A 20,136-nucleotide genomic window follows, 5' to 3' on the forward strand; every position below is an offset into this window, starting at 1 on the left:
TGGATTAAATGAGACCCTGTCTCCAATTGAAAAAAAATAATGCGCCGGGCGGTGGTGGCGTACGCTTTAGTCCCAAAGAAGTCAGAGGCAGGCAGATCTCTGTGAGTTTGAGGCCAAGCCTAGTCTAGCAGAGCGAGTTTCAGGACAACCAGGACTGTTATACAGAGAAAGCCTGTCTTGAAAAACCAAAAACAAAAATAAATAATGAAATAAACTAAATGACGAGGGAAACAAAGGAGAAAAAGGAACGCGATGTGGGGGGCGTTCACACATCAGGGACGAAGGAAGAAGGAGAGAAAGCAGTGGAGGTGTGGAAAGGAAGTGGTAAGACTCGGGGAGGGGGGGAAGTGACTCTGTCACCAGCCACACGCCGGGGGATTCACAAGGAACCTGAGCAGGAAAGCTAAGGGACCTGTCCAAAGTGTAGCGACTAAGTCCTAAGGGCCAGACGTCCCTGACTCTGCAGGATACAACAGGAGACACTTCTAAAGAGATGCAGCAGGAAGAAGGGAGTCAGGCATGGTGACTCAGGCCGGTGACTCCTCGAGAGGCTGGGTGGGGCAAGGGGGACCTTGAATTTGAGGACAACAAGCACCACACAGCAAGTCATTCTCAGAAAAGGAAAAAAGGGAACAACAAAGGGACAAACGGAAACCAGAGGAAAAGTGGGAAGACACAGTGGAGAGCTGCGTCCCCCCTCGTGCCCGGGATCTCACCTCCTATCCAAGGTGCGGTAACACTGGCGTATCCAGCTCAGAGGCGGCACTTGGGCCCTGCTTGTGCCTCCGCTCAAGTGAACAAGCAGATAATTTTCAGCTACCAGCAGCTCCAAAGTTCCCACCATATACCTGGGGAACAACATTTTAGGGAAGGTATGTGCTGTGTGTTTTTATAGAGCTTCTCCAGGCAGCTATTGATTTTGGACAGGGGTCTTTCCCACCCCCTTCCCTTGGCCCCCTTTACAAGCCCGTTCAGGTTTCCGCCTCACCTGAATAAGTGTTCCATGACATAGGTGTAGTTGGGAATGCTGCTTCGGGGTAGATAGCAGGAAGCAAAGAGGATGACAGCATTGAGGCCATCACCATGGTAACCTGGGGACCAATACAAGGAGAATTCACTCAATCTGTAAATAGACAGTACTTCTGTTTAAGATGAGGGATACTGAGGGTCTTTGGAAGTCACAGGAGGGATGATAATCTAACAACTGAGTCTCCAGCTAAGGCACGTGAGCTAAGAGGTTTTTCTGTGGGGTGTGTGGTTCTTTACATTTTGTGTATGTGTGTGCACCGTGGGGGAGGAGAGGAGCTTGTGAGATCACCTGGACCTGGGAGTTCCCGACAGTTGTGAGCTGTCATGTGATTGCTGGGAAGCGAGCCCAGGTGCTTTGCAGGCGCAGCAGGAGCTCTCACCTGCTGAGGCAGCAGAACTGCAGCTGTAGCTGCTGTTCTCATTTATTATTACTGTGTATGCGCATGTATGGGTCCGTGTGCGGGTCAGAGGACAACTTTTTACGGGGTTAGTTCCCTCCTTGCACCTCTCCACGGCGGCTCTGGGGATGAGACTCAGGTTGCCAGGCGCGCACAGCAAGCACCTTTACTCCCTGGCCCAGCATAGCTTGCGTCCTTGTCTTGCCTTTGCCCTTACCTCCATGAGACAGCACTCTCTTATAGGGCTCGATGATGGTCATGTCCACTCGCTGCTCTCGCTGTCCTGTTCGGAACACCCCTCCAGCGATGACCGTCTTCTCCAGCCACGTCCCACACAAAACCCCGGCCCAGCCTTTCAGCTGCCTCGCTGGCCCCCAGGCCTTCTGCTCGAGGCAAGTCATCTAAAACGCAGGTGGGGGAGTGCACAAGGCAGATTTCTTGTAATTCTCCTGGATGGCTAGAGTTTCCTCCTCAGTGTGTGTTTGTTTGTTGAGTTTCTGAGAGAAGGTCTTCACCGTGTGGCTCAGGCTAGTCTCCAACTCATGATCCTTCTGCCTCAGCTTCCTGAGTGCTAGGATTTTTTTTTTATTATTTATTTTTTTGGACAGGGTTTCTTTACGTAGCTTTGGAGCCTTTCGCTGGAAGTCACTATATAGACCAGGCTGGCCTCGAGCTCACAGAGATCCACCTGCCTCTGCCTCCCGAGTGCTGGGATTAAAGGTGTGCGCCACCAACCGCCCGGGTCTGAGTGCTATGATTACAGGTACCCACTACTACATCTTGCTGAATTTACTACTTAATCTCTCATGTTTCAATATTTTAATTGGCTCTCAGTTTATCCAACTAACTCAACTCTTTGTGTCTTTCTTCTACCCCTCCTTAGCCTTCCCTGTACCCTTAGGATGCTCTTTCCTCTCTCTCCCTCTCTCTCTTCTCAGTCTCAAGCTGCCTGGACTGGTCCTCAACTCACTATGTAACCGATGATAACCTTAAACTTCTGTCTCTCCCTTCAGCCCTGGGGATTACAGATGTGCACAAACCATGTACGGTTTCTACTAGGGATCAAACCCAGCACTCTGTGCATGATAGGCAAGAACTAAACTACATTCCCATACCTCTTTTTTTTTTAGTCTCAATATGTATTCCATGTAGGGATTGAACTACAATCAATCCTCCCACCCTAGCCTCCCCAGTAGCTGCGATTACGAGTGTGCTTCATAGCATCCAACTTACACACTTCTTCTCTTCTTCCTTCCTTCTTCCATCCTTCCTTCCTTCCTTCCTTCCTTCCTTCCTCCTTCCTTCCTTCCTTCCTCCTTCCCTTCTTTCTTTCTTTCTTTCTTTCTTTCTTTCTTTCTTCTTTCTTTCTTTCTTTCTTTCTTCCTTCTTCCTTCCTTCCTTCCTTCCTTCCTTCCTTCCCTTCTTCTTCTTTCTTTCTTTTCTTTCTCTTTCTTTCTTTCTTTCTTTCTTCTTTCTTTCTTTCTTTCTTTCTTTCTTTCTTTCTTCTCTTTTTGAGACAGGTTTTACTCTGTAGCTCTGGCTGCCCTGAAACTCACTCTGTTTGTTGCCGAGGCTGGCCTCAAACTCATTATGTATTAAGAGGCTATAGTTTTCTTGGTTAATCATTTTTGTTTGTTTGTTTTTTTGTTGTTGTTATTGTTAGTTGTGTGTGTGTGTGTGTGTGTGTTGGTTTTTTTGGAGACAGGATGTTTCTATTTATCCTTGGCTGTCCTGAAACTCAATATGTAGATCAGGCTGGCCTTGAACTCACAGCGATCTGCCTATGTCTGCCTCCTGAGTGTTGGGATTAAAGAATTGTGTCAACAGGGCTGGAGAGATGGCTCAGAGGTTAAGAGCACTGGCCACTCTTCCTGAGATTCTGAGTTCATTCAATTTCCAGCACCCCACATGGTGGCTCACAACCATCTGTAATTTGATCTGGTGCCCTCTTCTGGTGTGTAGGCAGAATACTATATACATAATAAATAAATATATCTTAAAAAAAAAAAGAATTGTGTCAACAGCTGTGCAGTGGTGGCAGCTCACACCTTTAATCCCAGCAGTGGGAGGCAGAGGCAGGTGGAATTGTTCAAGACCAGCCTGGTCTACAGAGCAAGTTCCAGGACAGCCAGGGCTACACAGAGAAAACCTGTCTTGGGAAAAAAAAAAAAAAAAGAAATATGTGATAGCAACCACGTCCAGCTCTGGCTTTTTAAAACATGGGTTGTGGGGATCTAACTCAGGTCCTCATGCTTGTGGGGCAAGGAGGAGGTATCAGGCCAAGTTGTTTTCAGTCTATAGCCATTAATGTGACCAGACATCCCATGATTAATACTTTTTATTATTCCTCATTGTCTAGTCTACAGAAGTCAACACCCCTTAGCACAGTGGCCACCCAGGACCCCAACTCTGCCAGCCTAACCCACCACTAACTTTTCATACTCTTCCTCTGCCTCCCAGGCCTTCATGTCTAGTCAGGGTTTGTGCTTTGATTCCCCAGTGTGCCATGCCTGACCTGCTCCATCTACCTAGAACACCCCCCTCTCTAACCCTGATGTACATGACCCTTAGAGTTCACACCCTGATTCAGAGTCTCCTCAAAATCCCTAACATCCACACAGAGAGGGCCCGACCCTCAGCTGCAATTATTTATAGGCAGTTATTTCTACTAAACACTATTTCCTGAGAGCAGAGCACCCGTGTTTCTATTTGTTTATTTAGTTCATGTAGGAGACAAGCTTCCTTTTGTAGCCTAGACTGTCCCGACTCCTGACAATCTTCCCACCTTAGCCTTAGAGCTGGCCCACAGCAGTGCAGCCTCCCCACCCCAGCTTTTTGCCCTCATAACCTCACGCCTGTCAGGTGGCATCTGGTGGCTGTAGTCCCAGCACTTGAGAGGTCAAGACAAGAAGGATCTTGAGTTTGAGACCAGCCTGGGTTACAAAAGAGACCCTGTCCCAAACACACTATTAAGAATTCAGTCCTAGTTCAGGAAAGCATGGAACAGGCTTTTTTTTTTTTTTTTTTTTTTTTTTTTGACAGGCTTTCTCTGTGTAACACCTCTGGCTGCCGTGAAACATGCTTTGCAGGCCAGGCTGGCCTCGAACTCACAGAGATTCATCTGCCTCTGCCTCCTGAGTGCTGGATTAAAGGTGTGCGCCACCAACGCCGCCGCCGCCGCCGCCGCGCCGCCGCCTGGCCTGTTTGCTTTTTTATTGATTTTTGAGACAAGGTCCCACTCTGTATCCCAGACTGGCCTCGAACTCTCAGAGATCGGCCTGCCTCTGCCTCCCAGTGCTGAGATTAAAGGCGTGCGCCACATGTCAAGCTTCGGTCTTTTTCTCAGTCTCCCCTCCCAGCCCCTGGCTGGTCTCCCAGTCCCTCTAAGCTGTTCCTTCCCCTTCCTGAGGGAAATCAATGCCTCTGCTCTCTCCTCTCAGTTACTATATCATCTGCCCTTTAATTTTTCATGTATTACTTTATGTGTATGGGTGTTTTATCTGCATGTATGTATGCGTACCACATGCATGCCTGGTGCCTTTGAAGGTCAGAAGAGGACATCAGATTCCCTGGGACTGTAGTTACAGACAGCTGTCATGTGGATGCTGGGAATCGAACTCAGGTCCTCTGGAAGAGCAACCAGTGCTCTTAACCACTGAGTCAACACTTTCGCCTCCCCTGATTACCCTAACACCCCATTCCATCCGTCCACCCGAGCTTGCATTTTCTATCAGCCTCTGTTTTATGAGCCTCATCCTTGGGTTTGCTCCCACCTTCCCATTCAAATTCATGTCCACTGTCCAGCTGCTCAGAGTCTGAAGGCGTCTCCAGTTCATCCACCTCCAGGTCCAAGCTGCCACCGGAAGAGGAAGATTCCGAGTGGGCGGGAGAAGCTCCGGTGTCCCCTGCTCCCTCAGTCAGATTCAGCTGCAGTTCTGGGGCAGAAAGACGTTTTCGCATAGGGCGCTGGCCACACAGGGCCAGGGTGCTGGGGGTACCTGTGGTTGGAAGATAGGAGGGGAAAATACCCAAATGGAAAAACCGTGTGATCTGATGGTGACTCGGCATCCCTTGTGGAAGGGAGCCAAATGCCTGTGATCCCAACACTACAAAGGAAGAGACAAGAGGATCAAAGTCAGCCTGGACTACCAAAACAAACGAACAAGTCGTGAAACCAGGCTTAGGGGCTCATATCTGCAGTTTCAGCATTTGGGAGCCAGAGGCAGGAGGATAGCCGCAAGCTTTGTCTGCTCGTTTGTTTCTTTCTATGAGTATGGGTACTTCTCATGCATGTTTGCCGGTATACTGCATGTGTCCCTGGTGCTCTCAGAGCCCGCAAGTGGGTGTCAGATCCCCTGGGACTAGAGTTAAGGATGGTTGTGAGTCACCGTGTGGATTCTGGGAATCAAACAGAAGAGCAGCCAGTATTCTTAACTGCTGAGCCATCTCTCCGGCCCTGATGACTGCAAGTTTGAGGCCAATTCAGACTACATATGAGTTCTAGGCCAGCCTGGGCTATAGAGTTGAGACTGTCAAAAGATACCTCAGTCATGGGCCAGTGGTGGCAGATGCCTTTAATCCCAGCACTTGTAAGGCAGAGACAGGCAAATTTCTGTGAGTTCCAGGCCAGCCAGGGTTACATAGGGAGACACCGTTTCAAACCAACAAACAAAAAACGCAGGCAACAACAGTAACAAAAACTACCTAAAATAAAAATTTAAAGGAGATAATTCCTGTGACTTCTGAGACAGGGAAGTGACATAGGGCAAATGGAGATGGAGAGAGTGGACTGAGGGACAGAAGCCACAGTGAGGACCCCTGCCTGAAAGACATCCCCAGTAGACTCAGACTCGAGGGCTAGCTCCACTTTCCTCTCCCTACCTGCCTGTGAGTCTCTGTGAGGGTCTTCGGGATCTCCGGACGGGCTAGCCTCCTCAGGAAGCAATCTAGAGGGTAGGGATTAAACAGGTACTTAGACACACGCCCCCAGCCAGGAAGCCCCGTTTTCTCCCTCCACCATAACTGTTTCCTCTCCGGTCTCTTTCCCCTCCCCTGAAGATTTTGTTGTTTTTGTGTTTATGTGTTTTGCCTACGTTTATCCATGCACCATATGTGTGCCCGCTGCCCTTGGAGCCCAGAAGAAGGTGTCCGATCCCTTGAGACTGGAGTAAAGGATGGTAGTGGGTCACCATGTGGTTCTGAGACTCAAACCCGGGTCCTCTGGAAGAGCCACGGGCAGGGCAAACGGCTCTGAGCCTTACCTAGGAAACTCTTCATCTTGCCATTCTTCCCTCAGCACCAGCTCTCCAAGTCTCAGGGCGGCTCCTGGCTCTGCAGCTCCTGCCTTCTCCCCAGCCCTGATGTCAGCCCACCCCCCCCAGAAGAAAAGCTCATGAGACAATATAAACAGTGTCCTGAGGGAGCCAGACAGTCGGAGGCAGACGCCAGCGTGAAGAACACGTCCCAGAGGGCACTTATCTATGTCTACAGATAGTCTACCTTTTCTACTTGACTGCAACAGCTTGGCCGCTGCTGCACTTGGCAGAAGGGAAGGGCCATCAGGTAATCCCTTTGCCTCTATGTTAGTGGCTTCACCTACAGTATAGGAGCGGAAGGCAGCCCACACCATCACAGCTGGCCGGAACCCAGACGGACCTGCCCAGTTAACCGTGAACAAGGCGGTAGCAGATGACACTTAGTCGGCCCTGTCTTTCCTCCACTGTGCTGGGAAAACACGGCACAGGGAAGAGGGAGGAAGGAGAGGTTCACTGGGTAGCAGAACCGGGCTATAAATTTGGTTCTGGGCCAGATTTCCTAATGGCCATTCTAAGAGAGGGTAGGGGTTAGATTAAGGAGAGAGAGAGAGAGAGAGAGAGAGAGAGAGAGAGAGAGAGAGAGAGAGAGAGAGAGAGAGAGAGAGAGAGAGAAGGTGGTCTATCTGATAGAAGATAGGAACTTTAAACTGTGGAATTGGTTCCATACTGTATTAATTTCCTGCCCCAAACCACCCTGTCCCTGCTCTGCAAAGTCCTTCTCTTCATGCTCTTCTTTGAGGAACCCGGGAAGGCTGGGTGGTAGGAAACGCCCTCTCTCTGTCTCCAGTCAGGCCAAGCCCTTACTTACCCTACTTCCAATGTCTTTTTTCCTGTTTCTTGTATAGTTCCCATCTTCACGAGCCGTCCTGTGTTCTTTGGACACTTTGCGAAGGGTGGGAGGCTGTGGTCCCAGCCCCCACCTCTCCTTCCTTTTCTGTCTCACTGCTGCTCTTGCCTCTGAGGAGGCAGGAGGTGTGGAAGGGAGGTAACCTCATCTTCAAACAGGTTTTGCCACCTCCCCTCCCAAGAAGCAGGTTTGCCCAAAAGCCCAGCCTCTCGTGTGGGGGCGGGCTTTCGGGTGGAGAGTGAGATTTCTAGGGTGGTGATTTGTTCTTCAATCAGATTCTCTAAAACCTGGAAGTCCTTTGTTTTGCCCTTTTAAAGGGGGGGGGGGGCGCTAAAAGATAATTGTGTGTGTGTGTGTGTGTGTGTGTGTGTGTGTGTGTGTCTGAGTGTGTGCATTCTGGGAAAGCCTGAAGCTAACGTTGGATATCTTCCTCAGGAAATCTGAGGCAAGGTCTCTCAATTGAACCCATAGCTCACTAATTCTTCTTGTTTTAGCTAGCCAGCTTAACTCCAGGAATTCCCAGAGAGCCTGGGTTACAGGTGGATGTCCCCTACCTGCCCAGCCTTTGCATGTTCTGGGGATCCAAACATGGCTCCTCTTGCTTGAATAAGTGCCTCTCCATTAAGCCAGCTCCCCAACCCTTTATTTTATTTTTCAGTGTCTTACATTTGATGTGGAATGTGTGGGTGATCTTTCTGCCCCGGTTCCTATTAGGAGCTAGGTCTTACTTATTTTTAAAATATTATTTATTGTATGTATGTGAGTGTATGAGTGTGTGTATGGAGCCACACATGGATGAGGAGGCCAGGAGAGGGTGTCCTCCTCTATCATTGTCTTTGAGACAAGGTCTCTCTCTACACCTGGATCCTGGCTCTTGCATTGGTTAGGCTGGAATCCAACCGCAATGTTCCTGTCTCTCTTGGAGACAGGCTGGGGGTATAGGCCTTTGTAGAGATGCCTGTCTTGTTACAGGGTGCTGGGATCTGAACTCCAGGCTTCATGACCGAGGAGAAAGCACTGAACTGTTGAGACATCTCTCTAGCCCTGGGAGCTTAAAACAGGTTTTGTTTTTGTTTTTAATTTTATGGGCCTGAGTGTATTGCCTGCGTGTATGGGTGAGTACCCGGTGCCCTTGGAAGATAGAAAAAGGTGTTAGGGGCTGGAGAGATGGCTCAGTGGTTAAGAGCACTGACTGCTCTTCCAGAGGTCCTGAGTTCAATTCCCAGCAACCACATGGTGGCTCACAACCATCTGTAATGAGATCTGGTGCCCTCTTCTGTCTTGCAGGTGTACACGCAGGCAGAACATTGTATACATAATTAATAAATAAATCTTAAAAAAAAAAAAAAAGAAAAAAAAAGAAAAAAAAAAGAAAAAGGTGTTAGATCTCTTGGGACTAGAGTTACAGGTAGTTGTGAGCCCTGTCAGTTCTGGGAAATAAAAACCTGGGTCCTCCAGAAGAGCAGCCAGTGCTCTTAACCACTGAGCCATCTCTCCAGCCCTTAAAATGTGTGTGTGTGTGTGACATCTTGTGAGAACTGGCACTCTCCTTCCACCTAGGGGTCAACTTCAGTTGGTCATCTTGGCACTGGGTGCCTTTGTCCACATCGTCTCGCAACCCCAGTAGATAGCTTTTAAAGCCAGTCCTGGTGAAGGCCTGTAATCTCAGCTACTCAGGAGGCTGAGGCAGGACCGCAAGTTCAAATCCAACCTGGGCAACTTGGTGAGACTCTGTCTCAAAATAAAAAGTTAAAAATGGTCAGTGGAGCCGGGCAGTGGTGGCGCACGCCTTTAATCCCAGCACTCGGGAGGCAGAGCCAGGCGGATCTCTGTGAGTTCGAGGCCAGCCTGGGCTACCAAGTGAGTTCCAGGAAAGGCGCAAAGCTACACAGAGAAACCCTGTCTCGAAAAACCAAACAAAACAAAACAAAACAAAACAAAACAAAACAAAACAAAACAAAAAAACCAAAAATGGTCAGTGGTAGAACACCTGCCCAGCATGCATGAAGTCCTAGGTTCAGTCACCAGAACCATACACACGTACAGGCAAAGCTAGGAACTATTTTGTTTTTAATTTTTATTTATTTATTTTTACATAGTAAGACCATTATTATTATTATTATTATTATTATTATTATTATTATTTTCATGCAGGCAAACATTTATTTTTTCATCTGTTCAGAGAGCTATGTTTTATTTACGTTGTGTAAGTGAGATTCCTATTCATCTTCCCTTTCACTGTTTGATTTACGGCAGACATTTTTTCTATAGGCTAATCCATAATCTAAAAAGATTTTAGCCTCCCCTCCTGAAAGTATGGCCAGCATTTTCTCTCATCAGCTTGATATAGTACAAACTCTTATCCTAATAGTAAAATGTTTCACTGAGGCTTGCCCAGGGATTGGGTAAAACCAAAACTTATAAGCCACAGTCATCCTAGGGTCCCCCCTGCTATATAGCCTCCCTGGATCTGTGAGTTGCAGACTGATTGTCCTTTGCTTTATATCTAGTATCCACTTATGAGTGAGTACATACCATGTTTGTCCTTCTGAATCTGGGTTACCTCATTCAGGATAACATTTTCTAGTTCTATCGATTTTCCTGCAAGTTTCATGATGTCATCGTTTTTCTTTGCTGAGTAGTACCCCATTGTGTATATGTACCACATTTTCTTAATCCATTCTTCAGTTGACGGGCATCTAGGTTGTTTCCAGGTTCTGGCTATTACAAATAGTGCTGTTATGAACATAGCTGAGCATGTATCTTTGTGGTGTGATTGAGCATTCCTTGGGTATATGCCCAAGGGTGGTATGGCTGGGTCTTGAGGTAGATTGATTCCCAATTTTCTGAGGAACCGCCATATTGATTTCCACAGTGGTTGTACAAGTTTGCATTCCCACCAACAGTGGAGGAGTGTTCCCCTTGCTCCACATTCTCTCCAACATAGACTGTCATTAGTGTTTTTGATCATAGCCATTCTGACAGGTGTAAGGTGGTATCTCAGAGTCATTTTGATTTGCATTTCTCTGATGACTAAGGATGCTGAGCATTTCCTTAAATGTCTTTCAGCCATTTGAGATTCTTCTTTTGAGAATTCTCTGTTTAGCTCTGTAGCCCATTTTTTAATTGGAATGTTCAATATTTTGATGTCTAGTTTCTTGAGTTCTTTATATACTTTGGAGATCAGTCCTCTATCTATAAGTCCTCTATCTATAATTCCTCTATCTATAAGTCTATCTTGGGCCTACTATAAGTCCTCTATCTATAAGTCCTCTATCTATAAGTCCTCTATCTATAAGTCTATCTTGGGCCTACTATAAGTCCTCTATCTATAAGTCCTCTACCTATAAGTCCTCTATCTATAAGTCTATCTTGGGCCTACTCTTCCAGCATAAGGGAAACAGAAGGGACAAGTCAGGTATCTCACATCTGAAATCCCAGTGCAGGAGAGCTCCTGTAGGAGGACTACTATGCATTAGAGGTTGGCTTCAGCTATTTGATTAAGCAAGGGCAGTTTAGGAGACTGTCTCAAAAAAGGAAACAAAACAGGCCAGGTGGTGGTGGCACACGCTTTAATCTCAGCACAAGGAAGGCAGAGGTAGGCAGATCTCTGAGTTCGAGGTCAGCCTGGTCTACAGAGTGAGTTCCAGGACAGCCAGAGCTACACAGAGAAACCCTGTCTGGAAAAACCAAACCAAAAAAATAAACAAACAAATAAAAAACCAAAACAAACAAACAAACAAACAAACAAACAAACAAACAAAAAACCCACCGAGGCCACAACTGAATATTTGAAGGAAAGCTCTGGGAACAGGAATCAAGGAAAGGTTGGAGGAAGGAGACAGCTCATGGCTGAGTCAAGAAGGCAGTCATGGGAGACGGTGAGATGAGTCTGGAGGCGGTACAGCCATTATCCGAGGGAAGGCCTGCTTACTCCTTTAAAAAGAGACAAGACTTCAAACAGGAAGAAAGTATTTAATACAAAACAAAAATGCAAAACCAAGTACCAAAGGCACAGGACATAATCCCTTTGGTTCAGTGATGGCACCAATATTTCACGTTCCCAGTGGCTACAGACATCATACCCTAAATGAAGTCAGACTGCCCCGAACCACCACACACCCTACAGTTCCTCAATATTGTTTGCAACCTATATGGGGTAAGAACGGGGAAGGAGGCCGGTTTGAAAAAAGGGGGTAGGGAGAGACTCCACATGCCGACAAGTCACTGGGGGCTGGGTCACAACACATCCCTGTACATGCTACATGAGGCTAAGTCCCTTGGCACAATCACACACAAACACACACAATCCAGTGACCCTGAGCACTCCCAGGGAAGACAAAGGAAAAACACAGAGAAGCAGAGGAGGGAAAGGAAGACAGAGAGAGGCAGGTCACAGAATACCAGGGAACATCTACTCCTAACCCTCATCTACATGGGGAAAATGAGACCAGAACAGTGAAATGTCTCACCAGAAGACACTATGCTTTCTTTAACGTGAGCAAAACCAGAAAAAGATAGACAAGAACCTGCCAGACCCACTAAGGCCCAATCAAGTTCTGCCCTCTTGGCAAAAAGTACCTATGAGGTACTACAGCTGTCCTGGGTGCTATGTGACCCCAAGAACCTCAGATCCCCAGGGTCTCTTTGGGCTTTCTGTAACTCTGGGACAGAAGGAGCCAAAGAAAGGAAATCCAGCCATGTGTTCAAGACAAGAGACTAGCCAGGTATGGTAATACGTGACTACAATTTCAGCACTCAGGAGGATTAGGAGTTCAAGACTAGCCTCAGACACGTTCAAGGAGTTCAAGGCCAGCCTGGGCTACATGGGTCTCTGTCTCAAAAAGAACTTTAAAAAAATGAAATGGTGAATTCATGGAGACAAGTAGTTAATTGGATTCATGACAGATACTGGCTCTGCTCACGGTCCTTCTAAAGACACTTAGATGGGGTCTACATTCCTTTAGTCCTGCTCTGCTAGGACAGTCATCTTATCACATCGTACCCATCGAAAAGAGAGGAAAATCAATGCAGATTAAATAATAAAATTAAATAAAACTTGTCTGACTGGTAGAGACCGGACAGGAGAGGCAGAAAGCTATTCCTCCAGCAGCTGCTTCTTTCCCTCCCAGTTTTAAGAGGACAGTACACTAGATCCTGGAGCAATAGACAGGGCGGTGAAATGACCGAACATCTCAAAACATGCATTTGAGGTGGGCAAGCAGCCCTCCACCCCTCCCCACCCTCTTCCCACGGTCACTTATTTGATGGGCAGGCTCTGGTACTCTGGGACAGGGAGATCTGACTGCACTTCTCGAAGACAGCCTCGGCTGAGAGCTTCGGCAGCCCCTGATCCAGAGGGCACTCGTCCACCAAGCTGTTCATGGGCGTGGGGGGCAGCGGAGGGTCCTCTTCGTCTTGACTCAGTCCAGAAATCAGGGAGTTACCTGCCTTGTCCAATTCCTTGTCCGCCTGCTCCCTGGACATACCCACTACCTCAGGCTGCCCTGAAGGCATCTTCGTTGAGTCAAAATATGCTGACAGGGCTTCCTGGAGCACAGGCAGAAATTTCTTCCGAGAGACCTGGGTGTTGCCTTGAAGATAGGCCTGGAGGTCAGGAGAGATGCTTGGGATAGGGGTCAGCTTCAGGGGTGGGGAGGTGGACTGTTCCAGGACTCCACAGATCTAGAGAAGACAAGAACAGGGGATGATGCGTAATGGCATAGTAAAGAGCTAAGGTTTCTAACAGAGGTGAAAAGTATTTTGTTTGCATGTTGTTGAGACAGGGTCTCACTATGGAGCCCTGGCTAGCCTGGAACCACAGAGATCCACCCACTGCTGCCTTCTGAGTGCTGAGGTTACCTGTGTGCCACCATGCCCAGCTGAGGTGCTTGGGATCAAATCCAGGGCCTCACGAAGCCAGCAAGCACGCTGCCAGATGACTTACATCCCCAGACCCCCCTACTGCCTTTGTTTTTTTTTTGACACAAGCTCTTAACATTTAGTGAAGCCCTGGAACTTACTAAGTAGCCCAGGCTGGCCTTGAATGCATTGTAATCCCCCTGCCTCAGCTTCCTATGAGTTGATATTGTAAGACACCCTGCATGGCTGGAACATTTATTTAGATGACATATTTTGTTTCATTAACAAAGAAATCAAAGTACACAGAGGTTTTCTTCTCTCTCTCTCTCTCTCTCTCTCTCTTTCTCTCTCTCTTTTTTTTTGACAGGGTTTCTCTGTGTTGCCCTGGAACTTGCTCTGTAGACCAGGGTGGCCTTGAACTCAAAGACACTCCCACCCTTTGGTGGCTCAGAGGTTTTCTTGAGTAAAATCATGTGGATAATGGCAGAACCTGAAACAGTGAAACAGATCCCAGGATCCCTGGCACTTGATATAATGCAAGTTCCATGTGTATATCTATCCATTACAAGGATTGAACTTTCTCTTTGGCCAGGACAGGACTGGCACCTACACAGAGATCACAGGACTAAGGAGGAAGAAACAGAACAAAGTGAGGTGGGGGACAGGCCAAGCATGCCGCCCATCTGGCTGTTTACAAATACCTCACTATATTGGGACAGCTGCTACATTCACTGACGGTAATTGATGTTTACATAGAACAGGTCCCTGACACTGGAACCCGGATTGTCACCAAAAGTAGTGTTCCAAATGTCTTATATTAGGAGGGAAGGAAGAGACGGCAGAGCGGAGTGTAAAAAGGGTCCTATCTCACAGCACAAAGAACATGGGTTGCTACTGTCACCATATAGAGTGGTTGGTGGAGAGGGACTAGGTTCCGGAAGGTGGAAGGGTACTTTCTTATAACCAAAGTACCTTCCCCTTAACATGGCTAGTAAGAGCCACTTGTTCTGAACCTGGACTCTGCCTCAGAACACTCTTTATGCTAATGACCACGTCAGAGTGTGCAGTGATGACTCTTCCCTGAGTCACAGACTCTGTGAGTCCTCTGGCTTAGCTCAAAGGGCAAGCAGGTAAACCCAAGACAGAAAAACGTGTCTACCTGACCGTAAAACCTGGCACACGCCTTTAATCCCAGCACTCAGGAGGCAGAGTCAGGCGATCTCTGTGAGTTCGAGGCCAGCCTGGGCTACCAAGTGAGTTCCTGGAAAGGCGCAAAGCTACACAGAGAAATCCTGTCTTGAAAAACCAAAAACCAAACCAAAACCCCCAAAACCCAAAAAACAAAACAAAACCAAAAAACCTAGTTCTCTCCGAGTGCCAGCCACCTCTACAGCAGGGGAGGAAACAAAGAGAAACTGTCAGCAAAGGACAGACATGCCCCTCCTGAGTGCAAAGAACTGGCTGGACTGTCCTTAGCATATTCACAGTACAGGCAAGGCAACCCAGAATCCTACGTCATTTTAAATCAGTCACCAACTGAAAACCGAAAGGAAGGTCGAGAAAGGAGCTGACGTGCTCCTGAGGACTTCTCTGGAGTGTGGTTTCCCGTGGACACCAGTGTGGTGCACAGCAGAAAAGGTTCCTACTGTGTGTGTGTGTGTGTGTGTGTGTGTGTGTGTGTGTGTGCACGTGTAGGGGTGGGAACCCCTTTTCTTTCACTTTTTGTAGTGCTGAGGATTGAATCTGAGACCTCACACATGCTAGGGAGGTGCCCTACCCCCAGGCTTCTCTTTTGTCCATGAACTGTTAAGAGAATGGAGAGAAAGGACTCATCTTCTTTTAGGTTTTTTTGTTGTGGTGGTTGTTTGTTTTGGAGTTTTTTTGCGGGGAGGGAGTTGGTGGTATTGAGGATCAAACCCAGGGCTTTGGCTAGGTGAGCACTCTATCACTGAGCTAAATTCTCAGTCAGTCTCTGAATGTTTTTTTGAGATAGGGTCTCATACCACATAGACCTGGCTAGCTTCAAACTCATGGGCTATCCTCCTGCCTGATACTTACTGCTGGGAGTAGAGGGGTGTGCAGCCACACCTGGCCTTAGCACTTAGGTCTGTGGAATAGTTTCACTGTTACTGAGTAGCACTGGGCTGCAGTCCCTAAATTCCGGGAATACAGGCCTGGGTCAGCATGCCCAGTAAGAGCAAATTCTAACTCCAGGTTGACATTTCCTCCCAACCAAGGCTTCCTTCAAGATCCCTGTAAACAGAATTGCTGTCTAATCTTTAACGCTTTTCTCAGTATCTGTATGACTAAGGCTACTCCCTCTTTAGAGCGAGTGGCTAAACACAGGCAAGGGACCTGGGTCCGAGTCTATGAGATTCTGGATAGCTGGGCATGAGGGTTCCCATTCAGCACTGAGGAGGTTGAGGCAGGAAGACTGCTGTGAGTTCAAGGGCAGCCTGGGCTACAGTGTGAGGAAGCCCTGTCTCAAAAACAAAATTAGGGCCAACAGAAGAAGGTACTTGCTGCCCAGGCTGACCTGAGTTTCCTCTGACCTCCACGTGGACACACACACTAGATATATTGGGGGCTGGAGAGATTGCACTTGCTCAATCATGAGGACAGTCGGATTCCAGCATCCATGTTGGGTGGCTGGGTCACTCTAGCTCCAAGTAATCTAAAAACCTCTTCTGGCCTCCATGGGCATCCACACACATGTGCACAAACACACATGGACACATAAACACAGAATAGTGAATAAAAAATTTAACACACACACACACACACACACACACACACACACACACACACTCGAAGTAAGGTCCTGCGGCACAGGAATATGGAACACAAAGGCACACTTGGGCCATTGACCCTCAGATTGACGAGGAGGAGACTCACTGTCATTCGAAGTGCCGAGTGGGGACAGAAAACAGCTAACTGGCGTACTGGCTCATTTTGAGTGTTGAAAAAGATAGTCATGGCAACCAGGGCATCGTAGCTGTGATCATGGCAGAAAGCACTGAGATCTTCCAGGAGGTCCAGCCGCTGCAGAAAGACCTAGAAAGGAAGAAACAGAGTAATAGAAGCTTACAGCTAGGCCATATTCTTACTGACAAATCCTTAGAAGGTTTTCTGTGCACGGAATTCACAATTTGTGCACCGCTAAAATGCTATGTAGTATTTGCGCTGGAGACTGGGAAAGAACGGGGAGGATATCGGCTTCTGATTGCGACAGAATTGTTTTAAAAACTAGCTCTACTACATTGCCTCTTAGGAATAAGACCAAGAAGTGATATTAACCTCCTGGGCCTAAGTTTCCTCAATAAAATAAGAAGACAGCATTTCCCAGACAGTTGTTTTAAGGATTAAACATGAAGATAACAAAGAATGGAAACATGGACAGTGGCCAGATGTGCGCGTTAGATTTTTTTGCAAACTTGAAACAGGTTTGGGCCGTCCAGGAAGAGAAAACCTCAACAGGGACAACGCCTCCCTAAGACTGGCCTGTAGGCAGGCAAGCCTGGGGGGCATTTTCTTGATTAGTGATTGATGTGGGCCCAGCTCATTGTGGGCAGTGCCACCCCTGGGGAGGTGGTCCTGGGTTGTCGAAGAAAGGCTGGCAGAGGGAGCCATGAAGACCAAGCCAGTGGGCAGTGTTCGTAAGGGTTGCTTCAGTTCCTGCCTCCAGGGTCCTGCTCTAGGTTCCCTTCTGATGGTAATCCATCCTCGGCTCACTCTTTGCTAATCTATTACCCAAATAGTTTTCATGCAGCATTTTCTGTAATATATAATACCATTATTTATTTCAAGTCAAGGCTTTTCTCTATCCTTGGCCTTTCTTCTAGTGTGTATGTGTGATATATGTACGTGTGCGTGCGTGCGTGCGTGCGTGCGTGCGTGCGTGCGTGCCTATGTGAGTGTGCAGAGAAGGAGGAGGACATCAGGTGTCCTGCTCTATCACTTTTACCTTATTCCTGTCTCTTACTGAAGCTGGAGCTAGGCTGGTGGCCAGCCAAGCCCCCAGTGATCCTGTCTCCTCCCCTCACAACACAAGGGTTGCAGGTGCACATGTGCCCACGCCCAGCTTTTGTGTGTTCTGGGGATCTGAACTGGGGTCTTCGTGATGGTGACTGAGCCCGATGTCTGCTGAGCCATCTCTGCAGCCCCCTATCCTTGGCCATTCTAAGGTGTCAGTCTGTACAGTGGTTAGGATACATGGCGACCCTTCCATGCGGTCATGTTTGTTTTCCACATTAGGCTATATACTGTGGTTTCTTAAACTGTGGGTGTGATCCCACACGGGATCTCATAACTGAAATAACTGAATGGGGGGCACGGAAGGTTGATCAAGTTTCAGTGGTAGAGCATTTGCCCAGCAAGCCCTCAGCACTGAAAAACAAACAAACAACTCATGAGACAACTGTGTGCTAGGAACTGTGTGCTTGTTTGTTTAGATTATTTATCCTATATGTTTAGCCTGGGTGTATGCACTCACACCATGTGTGTGTATGGTGGTGTCCACAGAGGTCAGAAGAGAACATCTGATGCCATGGAATTACAGATGGTTGTGAGCACATGTGCATGCTGGGAACCAAACTCAGGTCCTCTACAACAGAAACCAGTTCTCTTAACCACCGAGCATCTCTCCAGCCCTTGACTGTTGTTGTTTTCAAAGATTTCTGATTTTTTTTTTAAAGATTTATTTATTTATTATGTATACAGTGTTCTGTCTGCACGTATCCCTGCAGACCAGAAGAGGGCACCAGATCTCATTACGGATGGTTGTGAGCCACCATGTGGTTGCTGGGAATTGAACTCAGAACCTTTGGAAGAGCAGCCAGTGCCCTTAACCACTGAGCCATCTCTCCAGCCCGATTTCTGATTTTTTAAGTACAGATGTGTATGTGTACGTGAATGCTGATGCCCTTGGAGACCAGAAGCATCAGGGTTGGAATGAGATGAGGCCAGAGTAAAGAACAGAGGTCAGATAAAGGCACAGGGAGCCTTTAGGTTGTCTTAAAAACACAATGAGAAAGAGTAAAGTGAGGAGTGATTGGATGTGATCTTGTTTATTATTTTATCTATTTACTTATTTAAGATAGGGTCTCACGCAGGGCGGTGGTGGCGCTCACCTTTAATCCCAGCATTTGGGAGGCAGAGGTAGGAGGATCACTATGAATCCAAGGCCAGTCTGATCTACAAAGCAAGTTTCAGGATAGCCAGGGCTGTTACACAGAGAAACACTGTCTCAAAAAACCAAAGAGAGAGAGAGAGAGAGAGAGAGAGAGAGAGAGAGAGAGAGAGAGAGAAGAAAGAAACCCTGTTTTGAAAAACCAAAGAGGGGGAAAAAGGTAGAGTCTCACTGTGTGACCCTGGCTGGCTTCGAACTCTCAGAGATCCACCAGCCTGTTTCCCAAGCACTGGGATTAAAAGCACTTGCCAACATTCCTGGTATCCAGTTCAAGGTTGCTATCGCTGTGCTGAAACACCATGACCAAAAGCAACTTGAGGAAGAAAGAGTTTATTATGTTCACATCACAGTCCATCATTGAATAAGTCAGGACAGGAACTCTAACAGGGCAGGGACCTGGAGCCAGGAGCTGATGCAGAGGCCATGGAGGGGTGCTGCTTGCTGACTAGCTCCACGTGGCTTGTTCAGCCTGCTTTCTTATAGAACCCAGGACCGACCAATCAATCCCACATTGATCACTAATTAAGAAAATACCATATGAGCTTGCCTACAGCCTGATCTTATGGGGATGTTTTGTCAACTGGGGTTCCTATCTCTCAAAGGATTCTAGACAAAACACCTAGCATGAGATATATATGCTTAGACTAAATATATATACATACATTCTAAGATTTAAAAAATTTTTATGTGTATGTAAATGTGTCTATATGAGTGCAAATACGTCCAGAGGCCAGACAGCATAGGAGTCCCTAGAACTGGAATTATAAGTAGTTATAAAGTGCTTGGCATGGGTGCTGCGAACTGAATTTTGGTCTTTTATAAGAGCAGTGATTGCTCTTAGCCGCTAAGGACCATTCTACAGCCAGACATGGTAGCTCAAGATTGTAATCCTAGCTCTTAGAAGCAGGAGCAGGAAGCCTGCTTTGAATTCAAGACCAGTCTGGGCTACACAATGAGTTCCAGGCCAGCCTGTCTTGAAACCACACAAACAGGGTCAAGGAGATGGCTCGGTGGGTACAGGCACTTGTAAGAGAAGATTATTTTAAGGTGTGTTACTTTTTTTTATGTTGCATTTGTTTAACTCTGTGAAGCTGTGTTACTGTGCCTGTCTAAAACACCTGATGGTCTAATAAAGAACTGGCCAATAGCAAGGCAGGAGGAAGGATAGGCGGGGCTGGCAGGCAGAGAGGATAAACAGGAGGAGAAATCTGGGAAGAGGGGTTGAAAAGGAGGAGCCAGAGGAGGAGGACATGAGGGGCCAGCCACCCAGCTACACAACCAGACACAGAGCAAGATTTACAGAAGTAAGAGAACGGGAAAAGCCCAGAAGCAAAAGGTAGACGGGATAATTTAAGTTAAGAAAAGCTGACAAGAAACTAAGCCATGATAAGGCCGGGCATTCATAATTAATTATAAGCCTCCATGTGTGATTTATTTGGGAACTGGGTGGCGGCCCCCCAAAAAAGACCAAAGACCAACCAACAACAGGCATTTGCT

General features: G+C 47.4%; 2 protein-coding genes across 4 annotated transcripts in view; both read right to left on the bottom strand.

The window, feature by feature from the left end:
- Bnipl (BCL2 interacting protein like) overlaps window positions 1–7,727 on the bottom strand; it is a 9,205-nt gene extending 1,478 nt beyond the window's left edge. Inside the window, 8 exon segments of the mRNA XM_059266590.1 lie at window positions 717–848; window positions 989–1,091; window positions 1,645–1,723; window positions 1,725–1,828; window positions 5,201–5,425; window positions 6,309–6,373; window positions 6,689–6,784; window positions 7,551–7,727. Coding sequence (XP_059122573.1) covers window positions 717–848; window positions 989–1,091; window positions 1,645–1,723; window positions 1,725–1,828; window positions 5,201–5,425; window positions 6,309–6,373; window positions 6,689–6,784; window positions 7,551–7,594 — 848 coding nt within the window. The 5' untranslated portion in view covers window positions 7,595–7,727.
- A 3,817-nt stretch (window positions 7,728–11,544) lies between these two features.
- The window catches only part of Prune1 (prune exopolyphosphatase 1), a 31,811-nt gene continuing 23,219 nt past the window's right edge, over window positions 11,545–20,136 (bottom strand). For all 3 annotated transcript variants that reach the window (XM_059265851.1, XM_059265852.1, XM_059265853.1), the window contains 2 exons: window positions 16,347–16,505; window positions 11,545–13,274 (listed from right to left, as the gene is read on the bottom strand). In XM_059265851.1, coding sequence (XP_059121834.1) covers window positions 12,846–13,274; window positions 16,347–16,505 — 588 coding nt within the window. In that variant the 3' untranslated portion in view covers window positions 11,545–12,845. The remainder of the gene's footprint in view (window positions 13,275–16,346; window positions 16,506–20,136) is intronic.

Source organism: Peromyscus eremicus, chromosome 6, assembly GCF_949786415.1.
Source record: "Peromyscus eremicus chromosome 6, PerEre_H2_v1, whole genome shotgun sequence".
NCBI lineage: Eukaryota > Metazoa > Chordata > Mammalia > Rodentia > Cricetidae > Peromyscus > Peromyscus eremicus.